We start from the raw sequence: 18,313 nt of genomic DNA on the forward strand, positions 1-18,313 counted from the left end.
ACCTCACAGTTCTTAGCAGCGCCACGCCCACATTGGGCGGGCGCCACTGAATTTCCGGTTTGGGGCGCACAAACAGCATTGCGCGACGATATGACGTCATAAGCTGCACGCGCACCTGAGCGGGCGCAAACACTTTGCGCCGGCGCTAAATGTCAACTGAATTTGGGCGTCGGTGCAGATCGGACTGCGTTCAGGCGCTAAGTGTCTAGCGCCGGAAATATAGCCCTTTTATGGCGTTAGCGGCTGGCGCAACCCACTGAATTTCTAGGCCTGGGTCTCTGCCATGGTTCTGAGTCTCCTGCTTAGGGAGGGCGGTCAGGTGCTGGTGTGCCTTCACACCCGGGCGGCGACTTTCCATCTTCGGAACCTGCAGAGATACCTGTACGTCAAGAATCCTCCTCGATGGTGTGCGCTGGTGACGTATTTCTTCCGCCAGCTGCACGGCCTCAACTACGACACGCAGCTCCTGTTTGTGGAATTGGGCCATACACGTGCCTACCTGCGGGAGCTGCCTGTCTTCTACCAGGAACTGCTATGGGTCTGGAACAGCGTCACCTCCAGGCGGAGTTCTCTCCCATCAGGAGTGGCGGATCTCCTTCGGGAGCCGCTGCTCAGGAATCTGCACCTCTGTGACCGCTGGATCGGGCGGCTGGCGGAGGGCAGGGTTGTGCCTGGTAAGGTGACCAGGGTCGGGGACCTGCTTGATGGCGGAGGAGCGGGCTGGATGGTGCCGGAGTAGCTGATGCAGCGCCTGTCCTGGGCCAACGTCCGGTTCACGGCCAAAGCCATCAAGACGCTGAAAGCGACACTGGGCCCCGACTCCACCCGGTGTATCGAGGAGGCTCAAGCACGCGGGGCGATCCTGTCCGAACTGACCCCTGTTCGGACGGAATTCCTCATCGGCGTGTGGCCCCGAAACCCCTCTCGGGAACCGGCGCCTCACAGCTTGAGCCGTCTCGGGGAAATGCCCTCCATGCCTTTTAGTTCTGCGCGGACGGGTTTCCTGTATGGGCTGCTCCTGCACACTCTCGACTTTGTCATCTTCGCCTGCCATCTGGACATGCCTTGGCGTGCCATCTTGCTGTCCGGCGGTGGTGGAGGTCCCCAATGGGGGGCTCTCTATGCGGGAGTCCTCCCTTTATCTATTGGGGACTTGGCCTGGAGGGTGTTGCATGGAGCGGTCCCGTGCAATAAGATTTCAAGTAAGTTCACGGACTCCCAGGCCTCTTGCTATTTTTGCAGCCTAGAGGAGTCCGTGTTCCACGTTTATGTGGAATGTGAGAGGTTGCAGCCCCTGTTCCATTATTTGAAGGGGCTGCTCTTCAATTTTTGGCTGCACTTCAGTCCCACGCTCCTGATCTACGGCCACCCAGTGCGGAGGAGAGATGGCAGGTCAGAGGACCTCCTTGTGAGACTGCTCCTGGGCCTGGCCAAAGTGGCCATAAACAGGTCCAGGCAGCGGGCGGCCAGGGTGGTTGTTCGGCTCGATTGCCTGCCTCTCTACCGCAGCTATGTTCGCACCCGGGTGGCCCTGGAGATGGAGCACATGGTGTCTGCCGGCACACTTGAGACCTTCCGAGACCGGTGGGTGCCACGGGGACTGGAGTGCATCATCACCCCAGCCAATGTGATTTTAATTTAATTTGATAAGTTAAAAAAATTAATCTCGTGTTTCTTTTAAAAAAAAGACACGGGCTGCTCACACCCCGAGTGCGGCCCTGGGCCCCATTATTAAAACACTCAACATTATCTGCTTTACAAACACCCAGGGTGGGCCTCAGGCCCCGAGCAAGAGCCTCCGGGCCGGGCGTTTACCGCGAGCAGGGCGGCAGCTGCAGGGCCCGGGGGAATGTCCGCTATCTTGACAGGATCAGGGTGCAGCAGGGCGCATGTGCGGCCCCCTTGGCCAGGAACCAGGAGGAGAGAATCTTGTCAATTTCTATCCTGGACTCACAGTGATGGCTTTTGTAAACTCCTTTTACAGGCAGTGAGAAGGGCAGCATTTACACACTGCAAACTCAACCCAAACATCACATCAAGATCTGACAGAGTCACTCCATTCATCAGGACCTGAATATCATCGGCCTCTGAATGTGGAAGGAAAAATGTTTGTCTGTCCTGTCTGTGGGAAAAGATTTCAAACATCAGTGTGACTGGAAAAGCACCGAGACACACACACCCGAGTGAGAGTGTTCCAGTGCACTGACTGTGGAAAGAGCTTTAACCAGTTACACAGCCTGAAAAAACATCGCACCATTCACAGCGGGGAGAAACTGTACACGTGTTCTGTGTGTGGACAAGGCTTCAACCGATCATCCAACCTGGAGAGGCACAAGGACACCCGCACCACGGAGAAACCATGGAATTGTGGGGACTGTGGGAAGGGATTCAGTTCCCCATCACAGCTAGAAGCTCATTGACGCAGTCACATCGGGGTGAGGCCGTTTACCTGCTCCGTGTGTGGGATGGGATTCACTCTGTCGTCCAGCCTCCAGTTACACCACCGAGTTCACACTGACAAGAGACCTTTTAAATGCTCTGACTGTGGGAATTGCTTTAAACTCTCTGCAGATCTAATTAAACATCAGCCTGTTCACACAGATGAGAGACCGTTCAGTTGCCCTCACTGCAAGAAGAGCTTCAGGCAGTCATCTCACCTTATTCAACACCAGCGAGTTCACACTGGGGAGAGGCCGTTTACCTGTTCTGTATGTGGGAAGGGATTCACTTCTGCATCCAATCCCCAGACACACCAGTGAGTTCACACTGGGGAGAGGATATTCACCTGCTCCGTGTGTGGGAAGGGATTTATTCAGTCATCCAACCTGCTAAGACACCAGCAAGTTCACACTGGAGAGAGGCCGTTCACCTGCTCCGTGTGTGGGAAGGGATTCAGTCGATCATCTCACCTACTGAGACACCAGCAAGTTCACAAGTGACTGCAGGGGGTTTGATTCTGCCATTAATCTCATCCTTTGTTTGTTTGTGCTGATGTTAATAACCCCTTTAACTGAGCTGGAGTTTAAGTTTCTGGATATCTGTCAAGCCAGTTTTGATGTAAACACACACTGTTGCGTTCTTTATTTCTCTAAGATAAGAGGAGACTAATTCATGTCCTGTTACCGACTGTTCCATTTTTGGTCCTTTTCTCCTTTCTGATTATAGTTTAGTTCAGTTCTCATACTTTCAGTTACTCTCATGGACAAGTCCCAGCTCCCCATACCTTGCAGAGTGCCTCTCCGAGCCTTGGTATCCAGGGAAAGTCTCAGTAACACGGCCGGAATCACGAAACATAAAACCCAGTCTGTTAATCACTTTCAGCAACTGGACTTAGCGTGTGCCCCACAGCATAGAATCGTAGAAAGTTACAGAATGGAAGGAGGCCATTTTGGCCCATCGTGTCCATGCCGGCCAACAAAGAGCTATCCAGCCTAATCCCACTTCCCAGCTCTTGGTCCGTAGCCCTGCAGGTTAGAGCATCCCAAGTGCACATCCAATTACTTTTTAAATGTGGTTAGGGTTCCTGCCTCTACCACCCTTTCAGGCAGTGAGTTCCAGACCCCCACAACCCTCTGGGTGAAGAAATTTCCCCTCAAATCCCCTCTAAATCTTCCACCAATTACTTTAAATCTGTGCTCCCTGGTTTTTGACCCCTCTGCTAAGGGAAATAGGTCCTTTCTATTCACTTTATCTATGTCCCTCATAATTTTATACACCTCAATAAGGTCTCCCCTCAGCCTCCACTGTTCCAAGGAAAACAGACCCAGCCTATCCAGTCTTTCCTCATAGCTAAGATTCTCTACTCCCAGCAACATCCTTGTAAATCTCCTCTGTACCCTCTCTAGTACAATCACATCTTTCCTGTAATGTGGTGACCAGAACTGCATGCAGTACTCTAGCTGAGGGCTAACTAGTGTTTTATTCAGTTGAAGCATAACCCCCCTGCTCTTGTATTCTATGCCACGGCTAATAAAGGCAAGCATTCCATATGCCTTCTTAACCACCTTATCTACCTGGCCTGCTACCTTCAGGGATCTGTGGACATGCACTCCAAGGTCCCTTTGTTCCTCTACACTACTCAGTGTCCTACCATTTAATGTGTATTCCCTTTCCTTGTTAGCCCTCCCCAAATGCATTACCTCACACTTCTCCGGATTGAATTCCATTTGCCACTGTTCTGCCCACCTGACCAATTTATTGATATCTTCCTGCAGTCTACAGCTTCCTTCTTCAGTATCAACCACACAGCCAATTTTAGTATCATCTGCAAACTTCTTAATCATACCCCTTATATTCAAGTCTAGATCATTGATATATACCACAAAAAGCAAGGGACCTCATACTGAGCCCTGTGGAACCCCACTGGAAACAGCCTTCCAGTCACAAAAACACCCATCAACCATTATCCTCTGCTTCTTTCTCACCTTTGATGCATGTATAGAGCACACATCAAAAAAGGAAAAGAAAAAGGACATGTCCAGTGACACTGGCATTGTCAATAGTGGTTTGTAACCTCAATCACTATCTCCTAATGCCAAACCACTAACCACGAATCCTAACCCATAGCATATCCACTAACCTCTAACCCTAACACCTAGTCCTAACCCTAACCCATAATCACCACCTCAAACCCCGAAGTGTAACACCAGCCCCGAACCCCAAGACGCCGACCACAAACCCTAAACTGTTCAGTGTCATTGTGATGTCAGCGATGATGCAGGTCGTCCATGTTGTCAATAGTCATTGTGATGTCACCAGTGATGCAGGTCGGCCGTGTTGTCAATATTCATTGTGATATCACCGGTGATGCAAATTGGCCGTGTTGTCAGTAGTCATTGTGATGTCACCGGTGATGCAGTCCGGATGTGTTGTCAATAGTCATTGTGATGTCACTGGTGATGTCGTCATGAAGCAGACGGAGGATAGTGACAAACCTTTGAGGGCAGCCAAATTTGAGGAGGACACTCCATAATCCCTCACAGTTGACAGTGTCGAAGTACTTTGTGAGACCAATTCATGTACGAACCGTGGTCAAGCAAGGCTGTGTCATCACACCAATGCTCTTCTCAATCTTCCTTGCTGCAATGCTCCATCTCACCCTCAGTAAGGTCCCCACTGGAGTGGAGCTAATTTACAGAACAAAAGGGAAACTGTTCAACCTCCGTCACCTCCAGTCCAGATCCAAGGTTGTCCCATCCTCTGTCGTCGAACTACAATATGCAGACGATGCTTGCGTCTGCGCTCACTCGGAGGTCAAACTCCAAACCATCGTCAACACCTTCACCGAAGCATATGAGAGCATAGGCCTTACACTAAACATCTGTAAGACAAAGGTCCTCTACCAATCTGCCCCCACCACACAGTACTGCCCCCCGATTATCAAAATCCACGACAAGGCCTTCGACAATGTGGACCACTTTCCATACCTCGGGAGCCTACTGTCAACAAGGGCAGACGTCGACAACGAAGTCCAACACCGCCTTCAGTGTGCCAGTGCAGCCTTCGGCCACCTGAGGAAGAGAGTGTTTGAAGACCAGGACTTCAAACCCAGCACTAAGCTCATGGTCTACAGGGCAGCAGTGATACCTGCCCTGCTGTATGCCTCAGAGACATGGACCATGTACAGCAGGCACCTCAAAACACTGGAGAGGTATCACCAATGCTGCCTCCGCAAGATCCTGCAAATCCATTGGCAGGATAGGCACACCAATGTCAGTGTTCTTGCTCAGGCCAACATCCCCAGCATCGAAGCTCTGACCATGCTCAATCAGCTCCGATGGATGGGTCACATTGTCCGCATGCCCGATACGAGACTCCCAAAACAAGCGCTCTACTCGGAGCTCCGGCACGGCAAGAGAGCCCCAGGTGGGCAGAGGAAACACTTCAAGGACACCCTCAAAGCCTCCTTGAAACAGTGTAACATCCCCACTGACACCTGGGAATCCCTGGCCCAAGACCGCACAAAGTGGAGGAGAAGCATCCGGGAAGGCGCCGAACACCTCGAGTCTCTTCACCGGGAGCAAGCGGAAGCCAAGCGCAGGCAGCGCAAGAAGCGTACGTCAACCCAAGCACCCCACCCACCCATCCCTTCAACCACCATCTGCCCCACCTGTGACAGAGACTGTATGTCCCGCATTGGACTCATCAGTCACCTGCGAGCTCATTTTTAATGTGGAAGCAAATCATCCTCGGTTCCGAGGGACTGCCTAAGAAGAAGAGTCGCTGGTGATGCAGGTCGGCCATGTTGTCAATAGTCATTGTGATGTCATCGGTGATGCAGTTTGGCCGTGTTGTCAATAGTCATTGTGATGTCACTGGTGACGCAGGTCGGCCGTGTTGTCAATAGTCATTGTGATGTCACTGGTGATGCAGGTCGGCCGTGTTGCCAGTAGTCATTGTGATGTCACCGGTGATGCAGTCCGGCCGTGTTGTCAATAGTCATTGTGATGTCACCGGTGATGCAGTCTGGCCGTGTTGTCAATAGTCATTGTGATGTCACTGGTGACGCAGGTCGGCCGTGTTGTCAGTAGTCATTGTGATGTCACCGGTGATGCATGTTGGCCGTGTTGTCAATATTCCAAACTGCGGGAAAAGGTCACCAAATAAACCTTGAAAAGAGCCCGCAGGGAGTGACTTTTTTTGAAGAGTAAAGGTTACAGAGTAAAGCACGCAGATTGCCATGGGAAGGAAGGGCTCCTCTTTTCCCCTCTTCTTGTGGTTTACCTCCTCACTGTGGAGGCCCAGAGATAATGTTTACAAGGTGTGTGCAGCAGAGAGTGTTGTGTGCTTGTGGTTTATCGCTAATAATCACGGAGGCAGCCAGTTGTGGTTCTAAACAGATCAGGTGGCTATAAGAGCAGGTCAGAGGCTGGGTATTCTGCAGTGAGTGTCTCACCTCCTGACTCCCCAAAGCCTTTCCACCACCTACAAGGTGCAAGTCAGGAGTGTGATGGAATACTCTCCACTTGCCTGGGTGAGTGCCGTTCCAACACTCGAAGCTCGACACAATCCAGGACATGTAGGAGTTCGCAAAATTCCCCTATTATCCCTGAAGATCAAAAAATATTGGCCCACATCGTGGACGAAGAATTTGTGAGATTTGAATTGTCTCTGGGTAGGACAATGTTTAAAATGTGCCCAGAACCGCAAAAGGCTGCATTGCAGCACGTGGACAACACCGGAATTGAGGAGCTCGTGGAAAAGTTTGCACACTCTAAGACAGTACATTTTTAATAAAATTGTTCCCTGGAGTTTAAAAGGGGTTTTAAAAATGGCCATCATAAAGCATGGCCAAAAGACAAAGAGCAGCTCGCAGCTTGGTGTATGTCTGTGAAAGTGGGAGGATCTTACAGTGGCAGGCAGGCCTGTCAATCATCAAAGGGAGTTTCCCTCTCAGAAGCACTCGAAGTTGCTTATTGACTTAAGGGATTACAACCACTTGAGACTAAACCGCAGAAATCGGCTTCTGTTTACACAGTAGTTTCAAACCCATTCAAAGCACTTACACACAATGGAGATATCTAAACCCCGGAAAAAGCACTTTGATAGGGGACAGATGGGTTTGAATCACTCAGACAATAGGGCAGTTGTATCCCTTTTGTTTTAGCCAGGGGAACTCCGGAGGTGGGCGGGAACATCCCGGCCCCAGAGTGTAGACACATTAAATCACTCCAGCCACTTTGAATCAGCCAATCACGGTCCTTCTCTTGTATATTGGAACTTTTGGGCGTGAATTTTGCAGACAGCAATACAGCAGGAGCTCACCAGGTATAAAGATAGCTCCGGAGAAGCTATCTCTCTCTTACTTCGCTGGACCCCAGGTGAGCAGGTTTCTGACTCCTCAGCAAGGCAACCTAGTTAGGGGGTGGTAATTAAGGGGAAATTGCTAAAATTGTTTAATGAACATTGTAGCTACTTATCCCTCGTTTTTGCCATCTGCCTTCCCCCATTTAAGCAATTTTACTGTAATTACTGTTTGTGTGATATAGTTTAAAATTTGATTATAGTTTCTTTAGTTTAAATAAAGTTGACTTTCTCACATCAAAACCACTTGTCCGTTTTTAATATATCATTAATTATAAGCCCTCCAGTCAGAACTGGAAGGTGGGGTAGCGATTCGAAACTGCTGTTTGGAAATTGGCTTACAGTGTAGCAGCAAAAGGCTGCCTGAGCAGGTGAATTACCATAAACCAGGTAAAAGATTGGAATTCATCAGAGTGCAGGCAAAGGCTGCAGACCAGGTAAATTACCTTAAACCTGTTAAAAGATGCCCCCCTACAAAATGGCGACCACGGCAGGGCTGGAGGCAGTTCTTGAAATGATAAGTGGTCTGGATCTGGAGAAAGCATCAGCTCTTGTTTCTCTCGTTTTCAGTATGTGGGTGGCCCTGCGGATGTTAGCAGCAGCGTGTAGGCTGACCTATCATGGTATAGGTGGCTGGGTTAAGAAGGGTGAGATGAGGGTGCAGGAGGAGGATAAAGAGGCCAAGAATCGGGAGTCAGAGTTGGAAAAATGCTAGGCAGAGATGGAGCGCCTCCTGCAGGAAGTCACTGAGGCCAGAGATAGCAAGATGAGACTGCGGGAAGAAAATGTTCGCCTCATCTCAGGAGTTACAGCAGTTTATAAGCTGGCCTGTGACCAAAGGTTTAATGAAGCAGATCAGGGCCCCTGTAGGGCAGAGATAGAAAGCCTTAACATGGCTTTAAAAGCAGCAAAAGGGACGATTTGTGTGATCAGCCCAATGGCAGGTCAGCCGGATTTTACTGGCAGCCCAAACCAGACCGCCCCACAGGCAGCACCCAGAGCAGTGCTGGATTGGGAACTAGAGATCCCAAGACCGCAGCCCACAGCTCCGAGTCTTGAGGAGCTCTGGCAGCAAAGAGGAGTGGACAATGGGGTGGGGGGAGAACACCAGCAGGTCCTGCTAGGCAGGCGGAGACCAGGACCAGTGTACCCCCTCTGACAATGGAGGTACGGTACGGCCGTGAGTGATGATAACCCAGGGGCTGTTCAAAATACTTATCTGGTACCCTATGATACCCCACAGCTCAGAGGCATGGTGAAACATATTCCCATGCTCTCTGAAAAGGGAGACCCCTCAATACACTTCCAACAAGTAGACCAGGCAGCCGGTGTTAACGGCTGTGATGATGAAGAGAAAGCCAGAATGTTGCTGTTCTCTGTGGATAGCAAGCTCTATCAGACCCTTTTGGATGAGGCTAAGAGAGGGCAGAAGGGTTTTGAGGACCTGAAGGAGGAAATACTGGAAGCCATGGGTGCGAACGACGGCAATCTGTTTGATCATGTAGGGAAAACCCTGCAGAAGGAAGGGGAGACCCCACAGGCATTCGCAGACAGGCTGTGGCCAGCCTACAACCGTGCCTGTGCAGGGGGACAAGATAGGGCACGGCTGAACCAGCGGCAGCAGACCCAATGGCTTCGTTGCCTGGTGTCCAATTGCCTGCCCCAGATAAAGGTAAAAGCTGATACCTGGTTTGACTCCCGAGACCCCCTAGCAACCGAAGAGACTGTAATCCAGCAGCTCATGGTAGCATACAGGAACGGGAGGAATAGTGAGAGCCCCCAGCAAAAGGGTAAAGTCCACGAGGTTAAACCTGGGGATCAGTATAAGAAAGAGTGGCACCAGGAGGGGAACAGTCCCTCCCAGGCTAGGTTAAATTGCTATGGGTGTGGGAAAGACGGCCACTGGAGAAAAGACTAAGAATCCCTGGAAGGATAGCAAGGGAAAGAATCCCACAGCCCCAGCCCAAAGGGTAGAGACAGGAATTTCCCCCGCCTCAGTCGAGTCGTTACTGGAAGCAATGCGGTCTCTCCTGACCAACCAGAGAAAGGTAGCAGCCATCAGTGGTGCTGCACCCCCCTCGCCCACCTCTGCCTCCCCACAATGACTGGCTGGTATGCTGGTCAAGGAGGGTGCACGTGCAGGCACTTTCTGGGACCCATATGGGTCCGGGCCAGTGGCAGTGATTACAGGCAGGGATGGGACACAGGGAAATTCAGAAAAATTGTACAGTTCAAGTTCACAGCCTGTAAAGACAGGTGCTGTGGCCTGTTTTCAGGGAAAAGTTGTCCAGCCCACAAATTGGGACACTTCCCTGCCCCAGTGGGACCTAAATTTTGGTCAAAGCTTAAATTCGAACCAAAGTTTAAATTTGAGCAAGTTATGTGGCTCAGAAACAGAGAAACAGCAACCTGAGATTAGAAATCTGCAGGCTGCTGCCAATCCATTCACAGAAGATTGCTTGGAGACTGCCCGCACATGCACAGTCGCTGGTCTGGAGACAGGAATCCGCCAGTCTTCTGAACAGCAGGTTTGCGCAGGCACAGTCGCGCGCCTGAGGGGAGAAGTTTCCCGAGACCAGGTTTGCGCAGGTGCAGTTCCCCAGCCGGTGCCCCCAACGGATCCTCCTCAGTTTTCCCACGCAAGCGCAGTCGCGTGCCTGAGGGGAGAGTTTTGCCAACAGGAGGTTTGCGCTGGCGCAGCTGCGTGCCGGAGAGGAGAGGTTTCACAACACCGGGTTCGTGCAGGTGCAGTTTGCGAATTTGGAACCCCCAGTGGCTCTTGCTCAGTTTGAGGCCGAGTGCGCAGGCGCAGTCGGCCGTTTAAAGGTCCCCGCTCCCCAATTCATACGTGCAAGCACAGCAGCCTGCTTGGAAGACCCAGCGGTTCTTCCAGCCCTTTTTAAGGAATCGAACACACAGGCGCGGTTGCCTGTGAGAGTGCAGCGGTTCCCCAGCCCTTTGCAAAGATTGTTCCTGCAGACGCAGTTGCCAGCTGGACCCCAGCGGCTCCTCATCGGTTTTCCCGTGCAATCGCCTGTTTGAAGCCAGAGGCTTCACAGCACATGCTGCGGGACTCCGAGGAGGAAGTTCATGCAGGCGCAGTTGCTGGCGGGACCACAGCGGCTCTTTATCGGTTTCCCTGCGCAGGCGCAATCACCTGTTTGAAGCTAGAGGTTTCACAGCACATGCTGCGGGACTCCGAGGAGGAAGTTCACGCAGGCGCAGTTGCCAGCGGAACCACAGCGGCTCCTCGTCGGTTATCCCACGCAGGCGCAATCGCCTGTTTGAAGCCAGAGGCTTCACAGCCTCTGCCGCAGGACTCAGGGGAGGAGATTCATGCAGGCGCAGTCACCTGTTTAAAGGGACCAGCTTCCCAGCCCGCTTCTAGAGTGGTTCCCCCCTGATGTGGGACCCTAGGGAGGCAGGGAGAGCAATTCCTCTTGCAGGGGAGCTGGTAACGGGTTTTGGACATGGGGGAGAAGGTTCCCAGCCAGCTGGGGCTGTGACCCAAGCTCAGGGTCTGCCAGCCAAGGTTTCCCCCACAGAGACGCCCCTCAGAAAGTCTCAGCGGATCTGCAAGCCCAAGAAAAGGTGGTCACCAGGGTACCTGCCACAAAGAGCAATCCCCCGAGCCCGGGAGGAAATGGAACACAGGGGTCCCCAATCAGCAGACTCAAGCTGCGAGGGACCAGAAGCTGGAATCAGCCCAGCTCCGCTGCAGCCAGCAGTGATCTGCGACAGTGCCAGAGATTAGCCTGGCCGTCCGGAGACAGGCGGCATTTGTATTATAGCTTTGGTTTGAATATAGCGTGCTTTTAAGGTGTATTTTAAGTTTAGAATTAACTGGTAGTTTTAAGTTTATAAGTGTGCCAAATGTTTGTATTTTGGTCCGGGGTTGAGGGACCCGACCATGTCTCCACCTAAGGCAGCAGGTCAGTGAGACCTGGCTGCATGTCCTTTTAAGTTTTTGCAGGAGAGCGGAAGAAGAAGCAGCCCTGGTCGCCCAGCCCGAGCTGGGCATCGAAGGAAGATATGGATACAGAATGTTGGGGATCACCTCGCCACTGGACAAATCCAGGAGGAGACCCCGCAGCGACCTTTGGGAGAAACCGGACAGGGTCCGGAGGAACTTGCCTACTCCTCCTATGTGGAAGAGATGGCCCCAGCTGGGTGGGGCACAGCCCCCAATCCAGCACTATCCTGACCGAAGTTCACTTGCGGGAGACCTCGCTGTTGAGGAGTCATGGTGGGGAAGCACGGGCGCCTGGTCATAGGGACGCGTTCCCCGGGAGTGGGTGGTGATGGCCTGGGAAAGATTGTAAAGGGGAGGGGGAGACCCAAGAGTTGCGTGGGTGTGTTCGGGGGAGGGAGGAACTCACCCGGGGGCCCACGGGCAAAGTTAAAGTGTAAGTGTGGCTGGGGAGGATGAGTGGGTGGCCGGATCTGGGATCCAAGTTTGAGTGTGGGGCCAGGGAGAGCCGCCACACTGGCACCCATCATTTTCTGCAGCCAGTTGAGGGAAGACGGGAGGGGGAGGGACTGGGAGTCACAATCCCATACTCCCCGGTCTCGTCTGTGCCACGGTAATTTTATACATGAGGGGTACCCCGCCTCCACAAAGGGACAAGGGAACGGCTCGGGGCTGGCGGAGCAGGCTGGTCTGTAAATCCATTCTGTATGTTTAAAGGGGGGGTGGAAGGAACATTTACTGCCCGGGAGGGGGGAGTAATACCCACTCAAATTTCACGACCCATCACTGGCACGTGATGGTCGGGGTTTATTTAAGCATGTTATTTCAAATGTTTAATGGAGATTTTTGTATTTTGTTTTATAGTTCCAAGTCGAGCAGAGGCGTTGGACCCTCTCCGTGCTTGGGATCGTTTTGATTACATTGTGTAACTAAGATTGCAACATTTTGTAATAAGTTATAATGTAAAAGGTGATTGTAAATTTTGATTGCATTGTAGAATTTTACAAGCGATGCAGGGGTATGAGACCCCTTATTGTAAACTGATGTATCTGTAAGATGCCTACCGTACCATGGTTTTTCTCGAATATGAGGGCAATAGACGGGTCGGGGGATCAGTGGTAGGTAGCTATAGGTAAACACAGGGGATGGTTGTTTGTCGGGGGTCAGAAACTTTTGCTCACTTCTTCGAGTGGGTACTACAAGCAAGTTGAAGTGTCAAAAGGGTGGACTGTAGGGGTTCACAAAATTCCCCTATTTTCCCTGAAGATCAAAAAATATTGGTCCACATCGTGGACGAAGAATTTGTGATTTGAATTGTCTCTGGGTAGGACAATGTTTAAAATGTGCCCAGAACCGCAAAAGGCTGTGGTGCAGCACGTGGACAACACCGGAATCGAGGAGCTCGTGGAAAAATTCGCACACTCTAAGACAGTGCATTTTTAATAAAATTGTTCCCTGGAGTTTAAAAGGGGTTTTAAAAATGGCCGTCATAAAGCATAGCCAAAAGACAAAGAGCAGCTCGCAGCTTGGTGTATGTCTGTGAAAGTGGGAGGATCTTACAGTGGCAGGCAGGCCTGTCAATCATCAAAGGGAGTTTCCCTCTCAGAAGCACTCGAAGTTGCTTATTGACTTAAGGGATTACAACCACTTGAGACTAAACCGCAGAAATCGGCTTCTGTTTACACAGTAGTTTCAAACCCATTCAAAGCACTTACACCCAATGGAGATATCGAAACCCCGGAAAAAGCACTTTGATAGGGGACAGATGGGTTTGAATCACTCAGACAATAGGGCAGTTGTATCCCTTTTTGTTTTAGCCAGGGGAACTCCGGAGGTGGGCGGGAACATCCTGGCCCCAGAGTGTAGACACATTAGATCACTCCAACCACTTTGAATCAACCAATCACGGTCCTTCTCTTGTATATTGAAACTTTTGGGCGCGAATTTTGCAGACAGCAAAACACCAGGAGCTCACCAGGTATAAAGATAGCTCCGGAGAAGCTATCTCTCTCTTACTTCGCTGGACCCCAGGCGAGCAGGTTTCTGACTCCTCAGCAAGGCAACCTAGTTAGGGGGTGGTAATTAAGGGGAAATTGCTAAGATTGTTTAATGAACATTGTAGCTACCTATCCCTCGTTTTTGCCATCTGCCTTCCCCCATTTAAGCAATTTTACTGTAATTACTGTGTTTGTGTGGTATAGTTTAAAATTTGATTATAGTTTCTTTAGTTTAAATAAAGTTGACTTTCTCACACCCAGACCAGTTGTCCATTTTTAATATATCATTAATTATAAGCCCTCCAGTCAGAACTGGAAGGTGGGGTAGCGATTCGAAACCGTTGTTTGGAAATTGGTTTACAGTGTAGCAGCAAAAGGCTGCCTGACCAGGTGAATTACCGTAAACCAGGTAAAAGATTGGAATTGGTCAGAGTGCAGGCAAAGGCTGCAGACCAGGTAAATTACCTTAAACCTGTTAAAAGATGCCCCCCTACAGACAAAGCAGCCCGCTTGATCCACCACCAAGATGCACTGCAGCAACTCGCCAAGGTTTCTTCAGCAGCATAGGAGAAGGCCATTGAGCCCCTCGAGCCTGTTCCACCATTCAATGAGATCATGGCTGATCTGTGACCTAACTCCATATACCCGCCTTTGACCCATATCCCTAAAAACCTTTGGTCAACCTCCCAAACCCATGACCTCGCCAAGGCTTCTTCGGCAGCACCTCCCAAACCCGCGACCTTTACCACCTGGAAGGACAAGGGCAGCAGGCGCATGGAAACACCACCACCTCCAAGTTCCCCTCCAAGTCTCATACCATCAGATGTGGAAGTATATCGCCGATCCTTCATCGTCGCTGGGTCAAAATCCTGGAACTCCCTCCCTAACAACACTGTGGGAGGACCTTCACCACTTGGACTGCAGCGGTTAAAGAAGTCGGCTCACCACCAACTTCTCAAGGGCAATTAGGGAGGGGCAATAATTGCAATAAATGTCATGCCTTGCCAGTGACGCCCACATCTCAGACAAAAAGGAGTACAGGAAGTACAGGTGCATTCCTGACCAGAATGGCTGGTGGCTCAGTCTCAGGCCCAGTCTGACTTTGTGTCCTTTCTGTTAGGACTCGTCCTTCTCATATTCAACACATATTCCAGGGCGATATGATAGAAATGTTTAAAATGATGAAAGATGGGATGGGATAGATAGAAGCAGGCTGCTTCCAGTGGTTGAGGGATCAAGACAAGGAGCCATAGATACAAGATTAAATGTAGGAGATTTAGAACAATGATCGAGAAAACCTTCTTCACACGGAGAGTTGTGAGGCTGTGGAATTCACTTCCAGCGTCAGTGGTTGGGTAACAAGGTTCTGTGGTGACAAGTGGTCTTCATGTTTTTATCCAGGACAGGCCTCAGCCCAGTCACTTGTTCCAAATGTTGATGCAATGGTTCAAGCTGAGAGGTGCCAGGGATCGGGAGCAGCAGCAGCTGTGAATAAAATCTAACTGTAAATAATCACCGATATAGTTTATCTTCATTTATTCCTATTTTAATAACTTTTGCTGAATGTGGCCAATGCCAAGTGCCAGGATATCGGATCAGACCCACCATAGAAAATGAGTTTGACACCCCTGAGGTCGACAATTTCAACCGGATTCCCCTCATCCACCAACCTAGCAACATCTTCACAAAACTCCAGCTAGTTTGTAGACGTGACCTTGTTTTCTGAAGCCGTGTTGAGTCTCTCTAACGGCCCCTTCTCTTTCCCCAGTGATCATAAACAGCATCTCTCAGGATCGCTTCAAGCATCTTCCCTGTGATCGAGGTCACACTGGTGGGCCTGTAGTTCCCCGGCTCTGATCTCTCCCCGATTTGGAAAATGGGAGCGAGGTGAGCTGCCTTCCAATCTCAGGGAACAATCCCTGACTCTATGGAGCTGTTGATGATATGGGCAAGAGGCTCACAGAGCACCGTCCCATCTCTATAAACACCCGTGGGTGGATATCATCTGGACCTGGAGTGCCATCTAATTTCAGATTTCAGATTTTATCCAAGATGACAAACCCTTTCTATTTTAATATTGATGATGTTATTTTGTCGCCAGCACATCCCACAGCTGGAATCTGAGTATCATCCACAGGAGTGTAGACTGACATGAAATAGTCATTTAACAGCTGTCACTGCCTGGGAATCTGTTTCACTCTGTCCTGGACTGTCTTTCAGTGGCCTTAAACCATCTTTAATGGTCTTCTGACTCCTGACGTAGCTGGAAAAGCTTTTGCAATTATTACCACAATTGTGCAGCTTCTTCTTTTCCAAAGATCTCTGAGCTTCTCTAATGGCTGCTTTTGTCTCCCTCAATTCTGGGTGATATTTGTCCCCATTCTCTTGTAAACTGAATTCATCTTGATCCAAACTGGGTTCAATGTAAGACTGTACAGGGAGTCAGACATCATTCTCCCCAAGACCTACGCTGACAGGTAAAACCCCAGACGGTCCCTCAGTAAGGATTCCTCTGGTTCCTCAGCATATATTTGTCAGGATACTGAAACCCAGCTTTCTTACCATCCACTCCTGGAGGCCCCACTCCCTGAGCCAACAACCTTCAGCAGGGTCAGTGCTGCAGTTCCACAGCACGAGTGATCCCAGAGTAACTGTCGGGATCGCACCCCCATGGATGTTCCAGGTGTATTTTTAGTTATCCTGGTGTCTAACACACACACATCAATAAAACAGGGAATTCCTGGAAACATGCTGCAGGTCCTTCTTTATCTGGAGATCAAATGTCTGTTGTATAATTGTACCAGCAGTTAACAGGCTCCTGTGAACTCCTCCCTCTGCTATTTTAATGCCGACTTTAACCAATTTATTTTAAATGGTTTTTTTTAATTAGTTAATGCCTGCCTTAAAATGGTAGACTCAGGACTGTCACACAAACATGTTAAATCTACATAGAATAATTACCACAGTCATTCTTAGACTGGAAACTTAAACCTGCCGTTTCACTTTCAGTCTGGAATAGATCGCAGTTTTACACCAAACTCTGATTTGACAGCACGTTTCCAGCATTCACTGTTGTTCTTCCTGACTCTAAACACAGTTGTAAAGGAGTCTTCTGTTCTGTGCCTAGGAGCTCTGAACCATGGAAGGGAGTGGCTGGGACACATTCCTTACATGCCTCGAGATTAACACGCATGGGGACTTTGCTGTCAGTGAAGAGAGATGAGGAATCCACACCAAGGTGTTTAAACCAAAGCTGATTTATTTGACAAATATCCAGAATATTAAACTCCAGCCCAGTTACAGGGGTTATTAATGTCAGCAGAAACAAACCCCAACTGTCAGAATGAATACGGTTCAGTCCTGGATGTGATTAACAGCAGCAATAACAACAGACTCCAACTCCTGCTGTGACTTGTGAACTCGCTGGTGCCTCAGCAGATCATTTCTGCTTTTAAAGCTCTTCTCACAGACAGAACATTGAAAAGGTCTCTTATTGGTGTGAACATACTGGTGTGAAGTGAGGTGGGATGAGCGAGTGAATCCCTTCCCACACACGGAGCAGGTGAACGGTCTCTCCCCAGTGTGGGTGCGCTGGTGTACAGTGAGGTCAGATGATTGCTTGAACCCAGTCCCGCAGCGAGAGCACCTGAATGGTCTCTCGTCAGTGTGAACACGTTGATGGCACATCAATTCCCCAGAACTTTTAAAGCACTTCCCACAGTCTGGGCATTTAAAAGGTCTCTCATCAGAGTGAACTTGCTGGTGTGTCAGCAAGTTGGATGACTGAGTGAATCCCTTTCCACACTTAGAATAGGTGAACGGTCTCTCCCCAGTGTGAACACGTTGATGGCATGTCAATTTCCCAGAACTTTTAAAGCACTTCCCACAGTCCAAGCATTTAAAAGGTCTCTCATCAGAGTGAACTCGCTGGTGTGTCAGCAAGTTGGATGACTGAGTGAATCCCTTCCCACACTCGGAGCAGGTGAATGGCCTCTCCCCAGTGTGAACACGTTGATGGCATGTCAATTCCCCAGAACTTTTAAAGCACTTCCCACAGTCCGGGCATTTAAAAGGTCTCGCATCAGAGTGAACTCGCTGGTGTCTCAGCAGGTGAGATGACTGAGTGAATCCCTTCCCACACACGGAGCAGGTGAACAGCCTCTCCCCAGTGTGACTGCATTGATGAGTTTCCAGCTCAGACGGGTAATTGAATCCCTTTCCACAATCCCCACATTTACAGTCCTCACATTCCTGCATGGTGTGGGTGTCCTTGTGCCTCTCCAGGTTGGACGATCAGTTGAAGCCTCGTCTGCACACAGAACACGTGTACAGTTTCTCCCCGCTGTGAATGGGGTGATGTTTTTTCAGGCTGTGTAACTGGTTAAAGTTCTTTCCACACTCAGTGCACTGGAACACTCTCACTCAGGTGTGTGTGTCAATGATTGTCTCTCCTGGTCACTGGGACCTTGAAGCTCCGCCCACTCATTGTTCTGGCACAAGTTAGCCGTGCATGCGCTGTGATCCCGCCCTGTCCAAGATGGCG

The 18,313-nt window shown here is 50.2% G+C and overlaps 1 protein-coding gene and 1 pseudogene across 1 annotated transcript; one reads left to right on the plus strand and one right to left on the minus strand.

Moving 5' to 3' along the window:
- Positions 1 to 2,091: 2,091 nt before the first annotated feature.
- On the plus strand, positions 2,092 to 3,596 carry LOC147093364 (uncharacterized; annotated as a pseudogene).
- A 13,475-nt stretch (positions 3,597 to 17,071) lies between these two features.
- Positions 17,072 to 18,027, minus strand: LOC147093365 (uncharacterized). Its single transcript, XM_085974196.1, has one exon. It carries the CDS (start codon positions 18,025 to 18,027, stop codon positions 17,125 to 17,127), a length of 903 nt encoding a protein of 300 aa, XP_085830322.1. The 3' UTR covers positions 17,072 to 17,124.
- Between the last annotated feature and the right edge of the window lie 286 nt (positions 18,028 to 18,313).

Source organism: Somniosus microcephalus, unplaced genomic scaffold (genome assembly GCF_052327205.1).
Source record: "Somniosus microcephalus isolate GS21.2 unplaced genomic scaffold, FLI_Smic_1.0 unresolved_chr1, whole genome shotgun sequence".
In the NCBI taxonomy this organism is placed as follows: Eukaryota; Metazoa; Chordata; class Chondrichthyes; order Squaliformes; family Somniosidae; genus Somniosus; species Somniosus microcephalus.